Genomic DNA, 19,647 nt, shown 5'->3' with positions numbered 1-19,647 from the left:
AAGCCTCTGGTTTGTCCCGCCCCGACTCCGCGAGACCCGGCTTGGCGACCGGAGAGCTGTGGCCATGACGGCCCGCGGGACCGCGAGCCGCTTCCTGACGAGCGTCCTGCACAACGGGCTGGGTCGCTACGTGCAGCAGCTGCAGCGCCTCAGCTTTAGCCTCAGCCGTGACGCGCCCTCGTCCCGCGGCGTCAGGTGAGCCGAGGAAGGGCGTGGGGTTGCGACTCCAGCCGCGGTCGCCCCGGGTCAGGGGTCACCTTGCTCACCCTTCTCGGGTCCCTCAGGGAGTTCGTGGAACGGGAGGTGGCCGACTTCGCCCGCCGGAATCCCGGGGTCGTCATATATGTGAACCCGCGGCCGTGCTGTGTGCCGAGAGTAGTGGCCGAATACCGTGAGTGGGGCCGGGCGAGGGCTGGAGGGCGGCGTCGGAGGGGGGCTCGGCCCGTTTGCCTGCCGCTCGTCTGACCCCTGCTCCGCTTCTGTTATTCCCGTCTCCCTTCGACCAGTTAATGGAGCTGTGCGCGAGGAGAGCCTCAACTGCAAGTCGGTTGAGGAGATCGCCACGCTGGTGCAGAAGCTGGCCGACCAGTCGGGCTTGGACGTGATCCGCATCCGCAAGCCCTTCCACACGGACAGTCCTAGCATCCAGGGCCAGTGGCACCCCTTCACCAACAAGCCGACAGCACTGGGCGGGCTGCGCCCTCGAGAGGTCCAGAATCCTGCCCCGACCCAGCGGCCAGCACAATGAAGACCAACTTAATACCCAGAGTTTGGACTCTCACTCCAGCAGAGGTGGTTCCTGCTCCTGGTTTGCTTCACGGGAGACAGATGGAGTCCACCAGTGGGTACTTTTGCTTAGGATAAAGAAGAGCTGCCTGTCTCTTTTGATGTCCACCCTGAGGGGCAGGGACTGTGAGTCTCCTCATTCTTAGCCAGTTGGCATCCTGAAACCTGAGAATCTTCAGAGATTTGACTGGGTCTTCATTTCTCAAATCCAAAACAATAATAGTGATCTCAAATCACAGTGAGGGCTTTCAAGGCTGGCTTCTGAAGAATTCCTTTTGGCCTGTTTCTGTAGCCAGTGACCAAGAGAGTGTGCTGTGAGCCTGGCATTGGACTAGGCCCTTTATATCTATGTGAATGTTTGTGTGCAGATTAGAAAACTGAAGTTAATAAATTTGCCAAGGTCACACTTGAAGTTTGCTTCAAAATATGTGCATTTTTAAACTGTAACACCATTTTTTGACTATCCTAAAACCAGAAGCAAAATGAATAATAACTCTTCAGGATGGTGTAGTATCAAAGGCCATATGATTAATCTAGGTTTAACCCTTGCAAAGAGTGATTCTCAGACCATCTGATTAATAGGCAGCATCTTCTAGACCTAGGGAGGGGAGGAGATGATGAGAAAAAGAGCCAGGAGGTAAAAACCTAGAAACTTTTGTATGAATTCTTGAATTGTCAATAATTTTATCATCCCCTTATCACCATGATCAGTAAATAGTGATCATTTTAAAAAGCCACTGTGTGCCTGTTCAGGACAATCAGGATGGAAGCTGAGGATCCCAACTTCTGCAGAATTTTAAAAAAAATAATTTTATTTTTGGCTGTGTCGGGTCCTCATTGCTGCACACTGGCTTTCTCTAGTTGTGCATAGCCTTATTGCAGTGGCTTCTCTTCTTGTGAAGCACAGACTCTAGGGCACGTGGGCTTCAGTAGTTGTGGCAAATAGCTCAGTAGTTGCAGTCCCGTGCTCTAGAGCACAGGCTCAGTAGCTGCGACGCACGGGCTTAGTTGCTTATGGAATCTTCCTGGACCATGTCTTCTGCATTGGCAGCCGAATTTTTTACCACTGGGCCACCAGGGAAGCCCTGAAAATGGTTTATGGAAAGCAAACCCCACCCTGAAACATCTTTATCATAAGCTTAGAAGCCTGTCTCCTGGTGATCAGGGGAAGACCAGCCTAGACCAAGCAGACCACTCATAGTAGCTGTGGGGAAAAGGGTATTTATTAACCAACAGTAGGAGGAGGAGCTGAGCCCAGCCTCCCCACTCTTGTCACATGCCTGTCCCGCCTACCTGCGTGGTGAGCGGGGGCATTTCTAAAGAAGTGTAGCCAGTTTACAATAAATACATTCATTATGGGGTAGAGGAAGGAGAGGTTGGGTGAAGGGCAGTAAAAATCCGTGGGATTCCACATTCTCAGCTACAAAAATAACAGTCATTCTCACCCGAGGGAAATGGGGGAGTTCAGTCAGGTTTTGATTGTCCCATGTGGGCCCGGAAGACTTCAGAGGCCCCTGGACCCTGAAAGTGCCCCGGTGAGGTAGGACAGGGGTGGGAGCCAAGCATCTAGACTCCCAACCTCTGCCCTTTGCATAGTTCCGAGAACGGGCATCAGTGCCAGGTGAGATATCAGATCTCTCCTCCCCCTGCTCTGATCTAGGGGCAGCAAATGCTTGGTCCCCAAAAGGGAGGCTGGCTCATTGAGTGCAGTGTTGGTCACCCGTCCTAAGGAAGTGGCTGCAAGGACAGCTAAATGGGAGACGGCTCTCCCTCTGAAATGTTCATGGACCAAATCCGACAGACACAGGTTCGGTGCAGCAAGGGGGGGCTCAGAAGGTGCATGTGAATGGAAATGTAAGCACATGTGTGTGAGGAAGACCATGCCTGAAGCTGTCTCTGGCACTCCTGAGAGTGACCAAGGGGTAGGGAGGCTGACTCACAAGGGCTACACATTACGGGAGAAGAGGGAAGGATGCAATAGTCTTACCTTCCCAGGCTGGCCTGTTGCCAAGCTCTTGCCAAAGAGGTCATCACATGGGGCTGGGACTACAGGAAAAGACTAGATAAGATGGGAGGTGGCAATTGAGAGGGTACCCAAAGTTCAGAAGAAGGGATGAAACGCAGGAATGCACCAGGAGGTGGGGGTGGGGGCCCTGCAGCCCAGCTGATAGGTATTCTTCCACGTGCGCACGTGAATGCACGCAGGGCTCAGGTGGCTCTGGTGGCTGGCAGAACTCTGGTTTGTTTCCAGGACCATCCAGCACATAGGGCCAGGCAGAGGGTGGTGACCTTGAGGCCACCTGGACCTGCAGAGCCCTGCCTGGGAGAAAGAGGAAGGGTGTAAGCAGGTGAATGGGGCAGGAAGATGGCATCCTCTCCTCCCAAGTGCTTAGGTTAAAAGGGAAGAGGAGTGGGGGCTGGGACTGCAGAGCCTGAGGGGCACTTACCTCTGAGGAGCACCGGTTGACCTGGGCTGCTCACAGATGGGTCTGTGGAGAGACTGAGAAGGGGGCTTTGGCTGGGCCTGACGCTGGCCAGCCCTACAGGGACATCATAAAGTTGGGAGAAGGGCCTGGAGTTGCGGGGATGAGGGTAAGTTGTCCGTTGGGGAGGCAGCGGCCCAGCCTGGTACAGGCAGGCTGGTTTGGAAAAGCATTTGTCCTGGGAGCCTGGGCTCAGACAGAGCTCTCATCCAGATGCTCTACGAGATGTGTGTGCTTCCTCTTCTCCAGGATGCGGCTGAGCTCCTCCGCGAAGGAGCAGGGCCCCGCCGGCACTCCATTGTTGCTCTGTCTCAGGAGCACGTAGCTGTTGCCATTCATCCTGCGCAGCCGGCTGGGCAGCGTCACCAGCCCATTGGTCAGTTCAGTTGGTGGTGGGGGGGGGGGGCGGCGGCGGCGGGGCTGGGGTCCCCTCTCCGGGGATGATCTGGAGGCAGCCACCCTCCAGGCCCCCAGCCCCCTCCCCATCATCACCGTCGTCTTCCTCTCCAGGACACTGGCCTGAGACCGTCTGCAGCTGCACAGCAGAGCCCCCTGCCCGGCCAGCCCGACCCAGTGAGTATTTTCGATGGTGCCCTCGTCCACCTCCCCGAAGACAGGCCACATAGAAGAGGGAGGAAGCCAGGATGAGGCAGAGGCCACCAAGTGCAGCAATGGCTAACACATAGAGCAGCCGCACATCCGGAGCCAGCTGCGCCCCAGGCATGGCAGGGGCTTGTGGAGCAGGGGCTGGAGTGGCTGGCCGCACTGTGAGGCTGTAGGAGGCCAGCAGGGTGCGGAGGCCGTTCTCGTCAGCATAGCAGCCGTAGTGGCCACTGTGCTCAGGCTGCGTGTCTGTTACCAGCAGCCCATCCACACCCACGCGGTAGCCATCCTGCCCATCGCTCAGGCCCATGCTCCCATTGAGCAGCCACAAGGCCCGGGCCAGGTTGGATGGCTGGTCACAGGGCAATAGGACATCATCGCCCCGGAGCACAGAACGGGTCTTCAGTGGTGGTGGTGGCCCTAGAGGGAGCAAGGGACAGGAGAATGTGGTCAGTTTATCCTGCTTATCCTGGGAGGGCACTGGAGATGGCAAGCCAGGTGGTTCACTGTTAGGTCCCCCGCACCAAGCACAGAATCTCGAATTACAGACTAAACCCTCTGTGCTCATGCTCCCACGCAAGGTTCAGTTGGCCATGTCAGTGGTTTCAGTTCCTGACATCTACTAGTGATTCCTCATCTCTGTCTCCAACAAAGAGTTTTCTACTGAGCATAGACTTCACTTTCTTCTATGTGCTGTGCATCTCTTGGACATGTCACAGGAACTGAGGCCTAAAGCTCCCTCTTAGACTACACTGTATTTTTCTTGAATTGTCATCACCATGTATGGCACCACCAGCCATTTCCCAGAAACTTGAGTCTCCCTTGTCTCTCTCTCCCCTTCACCTTTGTATCTAACCCTCACTAAGATTCTGCTTCCAGAATCTTTCTCAAACCTTCACATCTCTCCTTCCCCAGCTGCTGGCCCTCACCTAATCTATTCTTTATACAGCAGTGGGGTGACTTTTTTTTTTTTTTTTAGTGGGGTGACCTTTTAAAAACACTAAGCTGATGATGCCATCCCCCTGCCTCAGCACAGTCCTGCCCATCTCTCCAGCCTCTTCTCTCGTTCAGACACCAAGCTTGCTCTTCCCTCTACTTGGGTGTTGTCCCCTTCCTCATGCCCTGTATTAGCCAGGTTAACTTGGAGGAGAAAGCATAACAGTGAACAAAAGCACAGATTCCAGTCAGCCTGCTTGGGATTAGGCTCAAATTCTGACCCTACTGCTTAAGAGCTGATCAATTTTGGGTAGTTTACTTATTCTCTCTGTTACTCAGAGAGATTGCCCCTCATGGAGATGGTAATAATGGCACCTTTCTCATAGGAATGCTCTGAGAACAAATAAAATGCGTGTGTTTGATCAGTGCTCGCCGCATGGTAAATCCTCGGTACATATTAGCTATGATTATTATGATTATTGCTCTTGCTTCAGATATCAGCTCAGTCATCTGATCTTCTTTGGGGAAGAACCTATTATCTCTCAAACCCTTGTCATAGCTGTAATTATTTCTTTTGTATCAAAAAAACCAAAGAAAAGAATTGTAATTTATTGTGTGATCATTTAATTGCCTGCGCACATACTTGGCTGTAAGCTCCAGTAGTGAGGAAAAACTTCACATCTTGAATCTATTTTCTTATTTATAACTTTTCGTTTTGCAACAAATGTTTGTTGAATACTTACTCTGTGCTAGGTCATTCTCACTGAAAGCACAGACAGAGTCATTCAGATATATATATGCACATACAAATGGCATCAAATGGTAAAGAGGACAGACTATGCTACGAGACCCACACATGGCCATGATGTCACTTACCTGTGTCCCTGTTGCCCTCGCAGCCTCGGTTTCCTCTTTCCATGTCCTGTATGAGTGCTGTCCTGGAGACAGAGGATTGGGATTCAAGAACAAGGGGAACTGGGCTGTAGTCTGCCCAGTGGAAGGGTCAGTAAAGCTGTTACTAACCACTGGACCCTACTCCCCGCAGCTGGCAGGCCCTCCTTCACCCCTTCGGCCCTGATCCCCAGGGCAAATGGGACCCTCGAACCCCGCCCCCCAACCCCCATGCCTCTCACCTGCTACTCTGGGACCTGTTGGCTACAGTGGTGGTCACCATGCAGGCATGGGTGCTGGGGTCCCAGCCACAGTAGGGGTCCCGGGCCAGGATGCAGTCATAGCAGGAGCGGTAGCGGGAGCAGCTGGACAGTGGTAGCTGGATGACGCCACTTGGGGCCCCCACGTAGAGGCTATGCTAGGAGTCAGAGAGGACAGCTGGTTGGCAGCACCTCACTCCCACTTACAGACACACACACACGCAGCCAGTGTCCAGCCTTCCACCTCCCTCTGTCTACTCTGGCAAGACCAGAATATTGAGGGTCATGAGTCAGGGGCTACCTGCATCGGAGAGATGATCAGGTTCTCCACAGACTGGGGCTCCTTGAACACCTGTGTCTCTTCAATAATGTGCATCCCAGAGCCCAGGACCACAGCCTTGTGGATCCAGCCATCAGCTGGTATGGGAATGGCAGAAGGTCAGACTCCAACAGTGGAATCTACTCTCAGCCCCCTGCAATAAATAGCCTAACGGGAACAGCTTGGAGTCCTGAGGTCAGGGACAAGGATTCAGCCAGTAGCAGTGGGTTCTCCTGAGATTGGAAACTCCAAGCTAGTCATGGCAAGAATTATTGGATTTAGAAGCATTAGTGACCAGGGTCAAATGTCATTGTGGTTGGTGACAGGAGTCAGCAGTCACCAAGAGCTAGCGGTCCTTGGGGACCAGTAGTGAGTGTTCACTGAAGAATCAACATCAGTGGTCACCAGGGTTTTGTGATCGGGGTCATCCAGGGGACTGGACGTCAACAGGGATCAAGGACTCAGGCCAGCAGTCACCAAAGGGCTCAGGCCAGGGGTCAGAAGCACCTGTGCCCAGAAAGAGCAGGTCATAGGTGGGTCCAGCGGGTGTGCTGACAGGTGTCCCCGTGAGGTGTGTGTAGCGCACACTGCGCTTGAGCAGCAGGGGCCGTCCGCGTGCGGGCACCACAGGCCGAGCCATCAGTGGGTGTAACTTCACAAAGTCCAGGACCAGAGATGGCAAGTCCTGGGATGAGTTGTAGCCTCGGCTTCGCAATGAATCTGTAATGCACTGTGGTGGGGAATAGGGTGGTGAATCTTAGAACTCTACCACTGGCCCACCCTCCCCACAAGGTTAGACCTCCTCTCCATCTTAGGGGTCCTGTCTACTCACCGAGCCAGGCCGGGGCTCTGGCACCCCGCCCTCGTAGCGGCCCCAGCGCCGGACACCATCCTGGTATTCCATGTAGGGGCCTGCAAAGACAGCCTGCACCTCGGCCAGGTCATAGCGGCATATGGCTGAGGCCTCCAGGGTCTTCCTAAGGATGGGATGGAGGGGAGAGGGCTGAGTCACACTGAAAGGAGCCTGCCTACCTGCCCAGCTTGGAGCCCACTGTTGCCCTGACCAATCCCAGCCCCAAGTCCACAAGCCCTCTCCTGAGTGGCAGCAGACCCCTGGATGTGCCTGAAGTTCTCCGTCTGTGGCTGGCTTCCCCCCAGGGGGTCCTATCTCATCTCCCCTGACCTCTGCTCCAGCTCCTATGCTGTCCCCATCCCTCGCCTTCCCTCCGTCCCCGAACTGACCACTGTGTGGTCAGCGTGAAGGCCGCATAGAAGTGTGTGTGTGCTGAGGTATCAGCTTGCAGGCTGCAGACACTGCGCAGCGTCTCGTACTGTGGGATGTGGCAGATAAGGCGTGCCTTCAAGAAGGAGGTCCACTTCTTCTGCAGGATCTTCTTCCCTCCCAGGTCTCCCTGGGGAAGCAGGGGGCAGGGGGTCAATGGCCAGGGTCAGAGATTCACCCTCTACACCCTTGCCCTGACCTCAGTCCTCCTCACCTTGCACACGCGGGCCACACGGGCCACACGGTGACTGCTGCGGCTCTGAGCAAAGCTGCCTGCACCCTCCTCAGCAGCACGCTCCGTGAAGAAGTAGTAAACTTTGTCGTCGTCACCCACGGCACTGGCCTGGCTCTCCCGCACCAGGACGGAGAACACAAACTCAGCATCTGTGGGTCAGGTGGCTTCTGAGATAGATTGAGGATCTCCACCCACCGCCCCCACCCCCACTGCACTGCCCTTATTCAACCACACCCAGGAAGAGATAGGCTCACCTGGGGATTTGGGGATGGGATGATGGCCAACTGCCCAAGGGAGTACAGATGCAGAAACAGTCCCCTGCCCCCCACCACCCTGGGCCTCATCCTCCTAACCATTGAGCCAGTGCATCGGTGCCTCCTCCGTCCTCAGGGAGTGTGGATGCCGGCTCCGGCGGATGTCAGGGATGCTTCGGAATTCATACCGAGTGGCTGTGTAGAGGCCTCCATCTGAGGCACAAACATGTCCAGCGTGAGAGACACGTCACACACAAGACACAATACTACATGGGTGGCAAGTCCTAGCAATGAGATCCATGCCCCACAGACAGCATGCCTGTGGTTGAGGGGCCTGTGTGGAGAGGAGAGCATGCTTACCAATGATGAGGCCAGTGAAGCCGCGGGCTGGGTCATAAGGACACTTCTCCTTCCCCTCCTCGAAGCTGGTTGGCAAGGTGAAGGTCTCAGCATCCTGGGGGAGGAAAGGCCCAAAGTCAGTGATCCTGAGGACAGGCCGGGGTTTTTGCCAAAGGTCAGACGGGTCCAGGGTCAGGGAGCAGGGGCAAACACACTCACAATGGCTGCACAGAGAGGCTGGAAGGCATGAGTCCCACATGCGTAGAGGTGGGTGGCATTGAGCCGCTGCAGGAATCGCACGTGGTTGAAACACTCGGTCTGTGGGATAGACGAGGAAGGCTGTGAGCCCTGGGCCTCCTTAGAGACGACTTCCATTAGGCCAGCTCTGTGGTCTGGCCCTTGCCCCCACCCACAGGACAAACAATTCCTTCTAAGATCATGGTGGGTGTTCTCACTGCTCAGGACACAGACTGTTCCCGGGAACTCACTGTCCTTTGGTCTCCCAGGGGCATGACTCCTCTTCCCTTGGCTAGCTCAGCTTACCTGACACACCTGGCTGGCTTCTCCTGCATCTTCTGCAGTTCCCTAGTCTGGGGGCTCCAAGGGCTCTCACCACCTGAAGATGCTTCTCTCTTGCATCTTCTCAGCACCATCCGCCAGTCATGGAGCTCCCACACCCGCTTCAGGGTGGCATTACCAAACCTACCCCCCAGGTTCCAGCCATTGCTCCACCTGCTAGCCCACAGACATGTCGAACTCATGCTGTCAGAAATCAAGCTCGTCCCCTCCTCCATCCTATGCATCTTCTCTCTTAAACGTGTTCTTCCCGTCTTTCCCACCTCACTTCACCCGTCCATCCTATTACTCAGTCCAGAAACCAGGCGTCATCTTTGCTGCTTCCCATTCCCTCACCCCCACAGTCAGTCTATCTCCATGATTAAGTCTTTTCCTACACGTCCCATGACTCGGTCCACTTCCCCTCCACTGCCCCCACCCTAGTCCACATCATCACCGTCATCCCTTCCCTGGACAGCCACAGCGACCACCTGCCAGCTTCCGCACCTCTGTGCCTGTCTTTACAAAAGCTGTTTATTGAGTCAGTGAATGAGGAATACATGCACACGGTGTAAAATTCAAAAGGTACAAAGAGATATGTTGTAAACAGTCTCTTTTTTTATCCTGTTGCCTTCAAAGGAGACTGCTGTTACCATTGTCTGGATTTTCCTTTCAGAGAGATTCTACCAGTCAGCACCCTCTTGCAACCCACTTTCCGAGGCATATTTTAAAAATGTAAACCAGATCATGTCACTGCTGTATTTAAAACCCTTCTGTGACTCACCAGAGTCCTGAACATAGGGCCCCACATGCTCCTGGCCCTACATGACAGAGCCCTGCCCCTTCCTGTGGCCTCATTCACCCTCCTGCAGTCACAGAGGCCTTCTCTGTCCATCAAGTGCCCTAAGCTGATGCCCTCTTGACTTCTGTGCCTTGTTAATGATTCCTCCTCCTGCCTGTTACCCAGGGTTTGAGTCCATTCAGGCCTCTATGTCTTTACCCCACCCTCACCAGGTGCAGACTTTGGCATCCAGCCCTCCTCTCCACCAGCCTGCTCAGGCCTCCCTCCTCTGACCCATATGCCCCCCACCTCCGCACTACCTTTCTTGTCTCCAGACTCACTCTATTTTAATTCATTTAGTGCCTGAGACCAGATAAATATTCTTAAAATAGTGTTTCCCCAAGATGTTTCCATTAAAAAGGGGGAAGGAGGGAGGGGGAGTTCTGTGGTCAAATGAATAGAAAACCACAGGTAAAAGCTACCTTTACTGGGGACACCTCAAAGCCTTAAGGGTATCGCTGTGCATTGTAGGATTGAGCATGCAGCATTTTCCAGACTCATCTAACTATTAAACATCTCTTTTGAAAATTATTGCTTCTCAGAACATGCTTTGGGAAATGTTCTTCTAAAGTCAAAGAATGGTCCGGGACCAGCAGTGTGTCAGCTTCATCTGGAAGCTCATCAGAATGGCAGAATCGCATGCCCTTCCCCAGATCTTCTGAATTAGCACCTGCATTTATAATACACCCAGGTGATTTAAGTGCATGTTAAAGTTTGAAAGTCTCTAAAATATCAAATGGTGTGGGTACCACTGTCATAGAATAAAATCCAAACCCCCAGCTGGGTGTTAATAGCCCTCCATAAATTGGGCTCCATATGCTTCACCAGCTCCATTTCCCACCCATGTTACACTTAGAGGCATCCTTTGATGAAATCTCCTGGAGACGCCTTTAAGTGCCGCAGACCCACTAAGTCAGAATCCCCCAGCTTGTGGGCCTTGGGGTATTTTTAAACAGCTCTCCAGGTTCTTCCCTGGCAGTCCAGTGGTTAAGACTTTGTGCTTCCACTGCAGGGGGTGCCATTTCGATCCCTGGTTGGGGAACTAAGATTCCGATGTGCCACACCATAAAAAAACAAAAACACTGTGTAAAAAGCTCTCCAGATGAATCTGTTACATAGCCAGACATAGGACCCCTGCAGACATTCTGTTCTTTAGCTAGGAAGGGCTGACACTTCACTAGAGAGTGTTAGTTGCTCAGTCGTGTCCATTGTCCAACTCTTTGTGACCCCATGGACTGTAGCCCACCAGGCTCCTCTGTCCATGGGATTTTCCAGGCAAGAGTACTGGAGTGGGTTGCCATGCCCTTCTCCAGGGGAATCTTCCTGACCCAGGGATTGAACCAAGGTCTCCCACATTGAGGACAGACACTCTACTGTCTGAGCCACCAAGGAAGCCGGACACTTCACTAATACCTACAGAAAAGTGGGTACTTGAGCTATTCCTTGACCAAAGCCTCATTTTTTTTCATTGAAAGTGGAGGATAACACCATTTCCTAGGATTATTTTAGAATGAAATTAGATAATAGCTAAGTCAGCACTTACTAGAGATTACCTATTGTTATCATGATTATTATTTGGGAGCCCCGAGGAGATTAAGATAATATCCAAAACCACGCTAGTAGGTCACCAGATGTTTGCATTAAAAGTATTGCTCCCAGGCCTGCCACTCCAGCGGCACTCACAGTGTCCATTGTGGTTGCTGCAACTGACTGACTGATCTGTACCTATCCATCTGTACCTCTGTGTCCCCACCAACCATGAAAGCCCCCACTGAAGAGAAAGAGGAAAGGGGTTGGGAACCGGGTTGATCACATACCTGGTTGTTTTTCCCTTTTTGATGACATTTGCTTTGCATCTCTGGGGAGGCCTCCCAGTGAATCTGGAGGGGGTGGTAAAGGGAATAGGCTGAGGCATCGAACCCAATCCCTTTGCCTTTCCCCATTACCTGTGGACAAGGTGATAGGACCCCAGGGTGAGGTTAAGTGTCAGAAGGAGAATTGGATGTAAAGGAGACCTGGGCCAGGAAAGGCAGTGCTGTCTGACCAGGGGGTTACGGAAGACTGACAGGGTTTCCGGGAAGTTGAGGTCCTAAGATGCTGAATGAAGCTGGATACCCTCTGGGCGGTCTAGGCTCCAGGGGCTGACCTCTTTGTGAGTCCCGTCTCCTATGTCGTGCGCATTGAGAGAGAACAGGGCACCTCGGGCTCCCACCAGCAGCCTTGTGGAGGCCTCTTCCAGCAGCAGTGTTGAGTAGTTCTGGGCTTGGCCCTTGAAGTGCCGGGTCCCAGAGAGCTCTGGGGAGAGCAGGATCTGTGAGCCCAGCCCTGGGACTGCCTCCCCACCTTCAGCCCCTGGCTCCTGCTGCCTTTCGAGGTTGGGGATGTCAAACCTTCGTAGGGGATGGTCATCCGCGGGGTGGCATCTAGTTCTCTGGATGGTCTCCGCAGTGAGGGTCCAGGGACTGCAGTTGCTGTGAGGAAGCTCAGGAGGAGGGGCCAGAGCCTCCCCCACATCTTCCTGGGGAGGCTCAGACCAACAAGACCCCCAAAGGGAGCCAGGGCCAGAGGCTGGGGGGTGATGGGAAGAACAGTCACAGGGATTAAGGTCCAGGGAGGTTGCTCACAAGGTCAGAGGTCATGGGGCCAGGGAGGGTCCTGGAATTGGGAAGACATGGAATCACATGATTGTGCGGCCATGGAATCCCAGGTAAGAGGTCAAGAAGAGGGGTGGATTCCAGGCTGCCTCTCGGCATCAGTTACAAACTCCATGGTGGGGTCACACAGGGGTTGTAGGTCACTGGTGGGGTCACCCTGCCCCAACAGCAGGGCTAGTTCTGGCTCACTGAGGTCTGTTTTCTGAAGAAAAGAAAAAACAAACAGAAAAAAAGTCCTTTCATCTGTGTGTAGATGGAAAGTAGATAGCATTTCCCCTCTGAATTCAGGTGGTATCAAAGCGAGGAGGCCCAGCATCTACAAAACTCCCACAAGAGGAATGAACCCCATCATTCTGTCCTTGCTGTTCAGATGCAGGAAGCTGGGTGGAGCTTGCCCGCTTTACAAGACCCTAGACTCCCTTCAACCCAAATCTCAGGTGACAGCCCTTCTGTAACCTAGTAAGAAGCTCAGCTAGGCCTCCATCTTGGTAGAGCCCAGGTTCTCAGGAAGAAGCCTTCTCCCAGCAGTGAGACCCAACTCGGGCAGTAGCTGCCCCTCCGCCTGCGGGGGTGCCTTCTGCAGGAAAGCCTGGGCAGAGATGCTTAATGGGCCTTTGTTTAGTTTGTCCTGTTTTCCCTTTGTTTTTTCTTTTCCCTGGCCTGAAAGCTCCCTCTGGAATTTCTCTTTAATTAGATATTTCTCCTCCTCAGCATTCCTCTCCAAGGGGGTGCACATCTCTGCCCTGCCCAAGCGAGTCTGTACTGTACCCTCTGGCTAAGCATCCACACGTGCCCCTACCTGCAAACAGGCACTCACAGGCACCAAGATGGGTATCTTCCCCCTCTCCCCTCCGCCCCCCTCAGCCGTGCAGTTGTCATACCGGTGCAGGAAGCTCAAGTGTGCAAGGTCACTCAGCTGAGACATGAGCAACATGGAAAAGGGGAACGACAGGATCCCTGAGATGGTGGCCACCTCCCTTGGTACATCTTGGAGACTGTTACCACACCTGGACCCTCCCCCATGGCAACCAGCTGGGGATGGGGTTGGGATAGGTGGCAGGTCTGATCTGACCCCTGAACTTCAGGCCTGATCTCTGAAGTTCCTTGGCTGGGCTAGGTGTGGAGAAAACCTGACTTACCCAATCTCATGAGACAAAGCCAGAGGGGCCACTGGCCTCTCCCTTTCCTTCCAGGTCAAATATTAACTAGGTGGCCTTGAAGAGAGGGGAGGGACTGGGAATTGGCCAGAAGGAGAACAGGAATTTGGAGGGTTTTTTCAAGAGGTTAAGGTCACTACTGTTCTGGAGCAGAGCCCAAAAATGGAGAATGGAGTATGAGTAGACTGAAGAGGCTCCCTGGACCACAGGAGGGGCATCAGATCCTGGTCTGGGGGCTGGGGCAGCAAGAGGCCCCAGGCAAACTGCCCAGGCCCCATCTCTCACTGTGGAGGCACACCTGTTTACCTTTGGGGCCTCCTATTTGCTTAGAGCAGAAGTGGAGCAGGGGCGGGGGGAGCCCTAAGGCTAGGAGGGATCAGTCTCTAGGATTGGGCAAGAGGAATACACCCCAGGTCAGAGGAACTACTCAGAGTGTGGTACCTGGCACACCGACAGAGGTTTAAACGAGTCACATATGTCCAGAGGAGGGAGATGTGCATGCACATAGATACACACACACATACATATTCATAGGAGGGCTATAAGCACACGTACACATGAAGAGTCAGGCACACACATTCACAGCAAGGTCTGCACATATATGTTCACCTAAAGGGCCTGCCACCTGTCTTTACATATTTACATGTAAAGTTGTATTCACATGCCCATTCAATTAGCAAGGCACCCAGTCTCAGGGGTTAACAAGGAGGGTTATATACCCACACATATATGGAAAACTGTACACCTATTCACAGGAGGGTCCTGCACCTGTAGGGACACACACACAATCCCACTGATACATGGGTCAGGCACCATCATGTCCACAAAAGGATCAACTACATTTGTATGCACACAGTCCTCAAACACACAATTACATCTACGCAGAGACAAGTGTATGTACACACAGGGGTCCAGTTCTCACGGCAGGCTTGGAGGCTACCAGTATCCACTGGGGGTGAGATGCAGAGCAGAACCCTGCCTCCCTTCCCCGAAATCCTAATTCTAAGGCCAGAATCCAAGTTTGTGTTTGTGTGTGTGTGTAAAAAGGAGGGAAGTTTCTGATCTCAGATGCTCAAATAGGATGCATGCATGGGTCAAGGCCAGTCTGGCAAGGGAGGGAGGGGCTACATAACCCAGGCAGGAGGAGGCCCCTTGATTTAGCAAAGTAAAGATGCAATGGAATAGGAACTTAACCCACCTCTACTCCCATGTCTACTGCAGTTCTAGATATGGAATTTGGGCCGGAGCGCTCAGCCTGCATTTAACCTGTTGGGCAGGAGGGTGGGGCTAAATGGGGCGGGGGGACAGGCGGAGCTGCCACCCCCTTCCCCCAGTGACCACAAGGCTTCAAGGTCTCCAGTCCACATCCCACACACCATCTCCGGTTCCAAAGCTTGCGATCCTCCCCCAGGGCCGGCCCCCTGAACTCTGACCACCTTCCCGCTGTTAGATCTTGGGGCGGAGGGAACTGAGGAGGGTAGCCACCAGGATCAATGTAGGATAGGCAGGCTGTCGACCTTCATCCCAGATGTCCACCTGCCTAGTGTAGGCGGTATCCGTCTCTGCCCAGCAGGATGGCGGTCTCTCCTGGCCTGAGAGCCCCTCCCCCGCTACCCTCTCCTTCCTTCATCCTGGACAGTCCGCGGTTCTCTCCTCTCTTCTGATCTAACCTCAGTCTCTACTGCTGCAGCTCGAGGACGAGCTCTCCTTCGATCCCGCCAGACGCCAGGAGACGTGACCCAGATCCCGGGGAACACTGTTCACCACGCGGGCCCCCGCCCCACTCCAGATCCCGATTCTGCGGTGGCAGGTCTGCGACCAGCGCCGCCCAAGGCCTGGCCCGCGCCCCTCTCCAGCTTTTATGCGGGACCAGGGTATTTGGCGGTGAGAAAGGCCTGGCCAAGCCTGGAAGGTTTAACAGACGTAGGGAAGGCCTGGCCTGGCCCCCGCCCCCCGGCGCAGGCCTTGCCGCTGCCCGCACTCCACGCCTGTCTCACCTTTGCTAGCAGATCCCCGGCCATGCAGACGGCGAAGCGCGGCTCCGCGGCCCCACAGCACCAGCTGCGGGAGGAAGGGGCCGCGGCCGGAGGCGGGGCGGGTGGAGGCGGAGCCGGGGGTGGGGCAGGAAGGCGGGGCCAGGGAGGCGGGGCGCGGGGGAAGGCGCTCCCTGCTTTCGCGCCCCCACCCTATACTATAGGTCAAGGCTCACACAGTGCCCTCGGGCGTCTGGCATGCCCCGGCCCCTAGGGCAGCGCCCCCTGATGGTGGCTTCATCACCCTGCGCGCTCTGTAAGGACTTATCCCACCTTCCTACCCCTCAGACCTAGGACCCCTTGGACTTGCTTTCTCCGAGGGATGTGCACACCTGTCCTCTGGCCGACTTAACTCTCCGAAGACCCTCTGGCCAGTCCTCTAATGCGGAGCTCACTTTTTGCGCTCCTGCCACCTGCTTCTGCTCTCTGCTTAGGGCGGAGGGCCAGAGTAGGTGGACACCAAGTGTTGGGGCAGCTCTCAACCCAGATGAGGGTCTTGATTTCTAACTCAAGTGTCTCCAGCCGCCTGCTCTTTCAGCTTGAGGCCTGAGGGGGTCAGGCTTCAAGGGATGAATAAAAATTTGACCGGGAGTGCATACAAAAAAATGCTGTTTTTCTGATTAAAGAAGCCACAAACATTTGCATTTGTCCACTCAGACCAACTCTTAGATGTAACTGGGGTCTACCTCCTCAGGGACTGGGTCACTCAGACACCTGCATTCCCTTCCAGTTCATGTTGAATATCATTCTTATTCCAGATCTTACAGTGAGCTCCTCCTAGGTGAGCAAATATCCCTCCCTTTCTAGGCTTGATCACCTTACCCAGCAGTAATCTAAGAAGCCTCCTAAGAATCAACTCTCCAGCTCCTTACTCAACTAGGGTAGTCCTCCCATGCACCCTGGCCCCGCAATTTTCCCTCAACTCGGGTCATGCTTCCTTCCCAACACCTATTAAAATCTCCCTTTAGGGTTTAAAATCAAATCAGACCTGAGCTCTAGCCACAACCTGGTCTGATCCTCCCTCTCTCATTCACGACAGTATTGATATGGTCTAAGAATAAGACCAAAATGATGAGAGCCACAGGGTCATAGGTAACTGAGCCTCACATGTGCCTAGGAATCTGAGCTCTGGAGGAGCAGGGAGTGGGGGGACAGGCAGATGAGCACTGGCCTAAGAGAGGGTCAACAAGATTGAGGTAGCTGTCATTATTTAACTGAAGGGACCCTGGAAAAGACATGTCATCGCTTTTCTCAGAATTCCCCAAAGCTCAGTTTGGCACTTCATCACATACAGTCTGTAGTTTGTGTGGCTGTGAGACTACATACCGCTAGACAGCAGGGCCCACGTCCCACTTCCACCACCCCCAGCACTCCGTAAATAGGATGTGTGTGTATGTGGAAGGGGAGGTAACTGGAAAGAAATGTTTACATGCAAGTGTACATAGGGAATTCCCTGGCAGCCCAGTGGGTAGGACTTTGCACTTCTACTGCGGGGGGCAGATTCAATCCCCAGTCAAGGAATTAAGATTCTGTAAGCCTCGTGGTGCAGCCAAAAATTAAAGTGTACACAAACTTTTACAAAGAGTGTCCAACTTAATATTTTTCGTTGTAGTTTCATTCCACCCTGATGGATTATCAGGCCTATTTATTAGATGGGAAAACAGGCTCTAGGGCACTAAGTGACTTGCCTTGAAATCAGGACTGGAAAACCCTGAGAAGAGGGAAGCAGGGTAGAGAACTGTCTGAGCAAAGGTAGAGAAGGGAGAAGCAGGGTAAACCTAAAGAACTGTCTGAGCAAAGGCAGAAATATGCAAGTTTGTGCACAGATGAGTGTTGGGGGAGTGGGCAGAAGGGAAGGGGCATGAAAGACACAAGTGAGTTTGATTTGATAAGACGGTTCCTAGTAGCAAACAGAAGGGAAAAGTCAGCAAGTAATTCAGAAAAGAACACAGAAAAAAATCCTGAAAGAGCTGATGGATTGAGTAAGTGCAAGTTGGGAAGACCAGGAGACACATGGCTATGAAAAGTAAATCTGCAGTCCTTGTGGGAAAGTGGGCTGGGGGATGGTAGAGGGAGGGCAGGAAGACTATCACCTCATGGTAAAGACAGGAGAGAAATTAAAGTGCAGGGGCCCAGGTGGCTAAGGTACACAGCTTCTCATGCTCACATAGAACTCAGTGCTGACTTAGGTACCTCATGAGGTGGTAAGTAGGCCAAAATAGTTTGGTGGTCAGTTCAGCATTTAACTCATCTAAACTCTATGAGGCAAGCCTTTCTCCTCTAAGGTGCTCTGATGGCTGACTTGGAATCTTACACATTTTCAAATAAACAGAATGTATAAATCACAATGCTGAATTCTAGCATGGCACTGGCTAAACTGTAGCTGGGCAGTTACTTCACTATCTCTGATAATATAAGATTCAGACCAATTCCATCTCTCTCTGCTGTCCTCCCATTTCAATTTCTGAACTTAATGTGTGACAAGAGTTAATGGAACTTTCTATAGGAAGCCCTTTTGATTGATAATATTCTTCTCGGCAAATCAAGTTGATAAAATATGAATGAGGGGATAGTGACAATGGGTGAGACAAGAAATCAAACCAAGACACTAACCTCAACTTAAGACATGAATCTGAATCTGGGGACACAGGAGTCATTTTTGCACAGATTACTTACCCTTAAAAGTCACTACCCTGGCAGCTTCATAGCTTCCTTCATAGCTTCAAAGCGTGGCTATGAGAGGACCCCACTTGAAAACATTCTAGTGTACTTCACACAGAACACAAATGTGGGTCTTGTTGCTAGCTTATTCTCCCCAACTTGGCTGTAAAAAAGTGGCAGAGGCCAGTGCTGGTTGTCCTTAGCCACCTATATATACACCAGTGTTTGGCTCCAGGATTTGCACAGACCAAGATACTCACTGTAGCAGGGATCCTTGGTGAAGGGGATAGGTATGAAATCCTGAAACTTGAGCACAGGTTCCCTGAGATAAGAGAACTCTGCCCTAGTCAAGTTGTCCTGCTTCTCTGTTCACTGTGGCAGCACTTCTGTTCCTGTTTTGCCATCTCCACCTCTAGTTTGCCCAGCATTCTCCCTTTAGGTGGCATGACCTTTATTTTGTATGTGCACACAGCTCTGGTGCTTCTTCAGTAGGCACTATCACCAGTGTAACAACGATGTAGTCTCACTATTCCACTGCCTCAAGAGCCTGTTTTGCCTGTTGCTTTTCCTCCCAGCCAGTCATCTTGAGAGTCAAACCCAAAGCTGGGCCTTCTGGTTTGCCCTCTCTTGACTCCAGCCTGGGGAATGGTTAGCAAGGAAAAGGGAGTATCAGGACATGTCCACATAGGATGGAAAATCACCCACCACCCTGTCCTCAGCTTTAGCATGCTGCGTTTGGCGGGGGAGGGGGCGGAAATCACAATTTTTTGCCAACAGGGACAAAGCAGGACAGAGCAGCTTCTGGAACTCCCTGTATCAGAATAAACACATACACTGTAATTTTAAGAGATATGGTTTGCTCAGATGACAGTGAACCCCAAAGTACCAAAATTAATTTTAATATTCATCTCAGAAAAGCCTCAGATTAAAGCTAAATAATATTTATTGAAGTTCTTGCTATATGCTAGACACTTGGCTAAGCACTTTTCACTCCACTAGCTTACTTAGCTCTCACTAATCCTGAGGTACACACTAACAGATGAAGAAGCACAAGGTCAGAAAAGACAAGTAACTTGCCAAAGATCACATGGCTGATACTGTGAATCTGGGATCTGAGGTCAGGACTAAGGGCAAGGGCAAGGCACTTATCTTGGACAAGGCTGTGCTGCCTGCCTCCCAGTTAAGTACCTGAGGCACTGTCTGTTTTTGCCTAGGCTGTGGCTCTGAATATGCCAGGAGGGGGAGAAAAGGGCTCACAGGTGGTCAGTTCAGTTCAGTCGCTCAGTCATGTCCAACTCTTTGCAACCCCATGGACTGCGGCATACCAGGCTTCCCTGTCCATCAACAACTCCCAGAGC

At 52.7% G+C, this 19,647-nt stretch overlaps 2 protein-coding genes across 2 annotated transcripts; one reads left to right on the top strand and one right to left on the bottom strand.

Moving 5' to 3' along the window:
- Positions 1-5: 5 nt before the first annotated feature.
- On the top strand, positions 6-1,198 carry MRPL43 (mitochondrial ribosomal protein L43). The gene is made up of 3 exons (XM_061162419.1): positions 6-195; positions 285-391; positions 507-1,198. The coding sequence occupies exons 1-3, from the start codon at positions 65-67 to the stop codon at positions 746-748; spliced, it is 480 nt and encodes a 159-aa protein (XP_061018402.1). The 5' UTR covers positions 6-64; the 3' UTR covers positions 749-1,198.
- Positions 1,199-1,991: 793 nt separating this feature from the next.
- Positions 1,992-15,682, bottom strand: SEMA4G (semaphorin 4G). The gene is given in 18 exon segments (XM_061162412.1): positions 1,992-3,106; positions 3,234-3,674; positions 3,676-4,292; positions 5,685-5,746; positions 5,942-6,117; positions 6,261-6,376; positions 6,786-7,008; positions 7,111-7,255; positions 7,521-7,690; positions 7,775-7,944; positions 8,149-8,262; positions 8,410-8,503; positions 8,608-8,706; positions 11,602-11,664; positions 11,931-12,079; positions 12,175-12,640; positions 14,794-14,861; positions 15,593-15,682. Coding segments are annotated over 15 exon segments (2,535 nt in total). The 5' UTR covers positions 12,299-12,640; positions 14,794-14,861; positions 15,593-15,682; the 3' UTR covers positions 1,992-3,106; positions 3,234-3,461.
- Between the last annotated feature and the right edge of the window lie 3,965 nt (positions 15,683-19,647).

The sequence above is a fragment of the Dama dama genome, chromosome 15 (genome assembly GCF_033118175.1).
Source record: "Dama dama isolate Ldn47 chromosome 15, ASM3311817v1, whole genome shotgun sequence".
In the NCBI taxonomy this organism is placed as follows: Eukaryota; Metazoa; Chordata; class Mammalia; order Artiodactyla; family Cervidae; genus Dama; species Dama dama.
Note: the sequence above shows the minus strand (reverse complement) of the source record. Positions and strands in the feature narration are given on the sequence as shown.

Coding starts and splice junctions, on each gene's coding strand:
- MRPL43 (XM_061162419.1), top strand. CDS start 65: ATGACGGCCCGCGGGACCGCGAGCCGCTTCCTGACGAGCGTCCTGCAC. Junction 196..284: donor CCCTCGTCCCGCGGCGTCAG/GTGAGCCGAGGA, acceptor CGGGTCCCTCAG/GGAGTTCGTGGAACGGGAGG. Junction 392..506: donor GAGAGTAGTGGCCGAATACC/GTGAGTGGGGCC, acceptor CCCTTCGACCAG/TTAATGGAGCTGTGCGCGAG.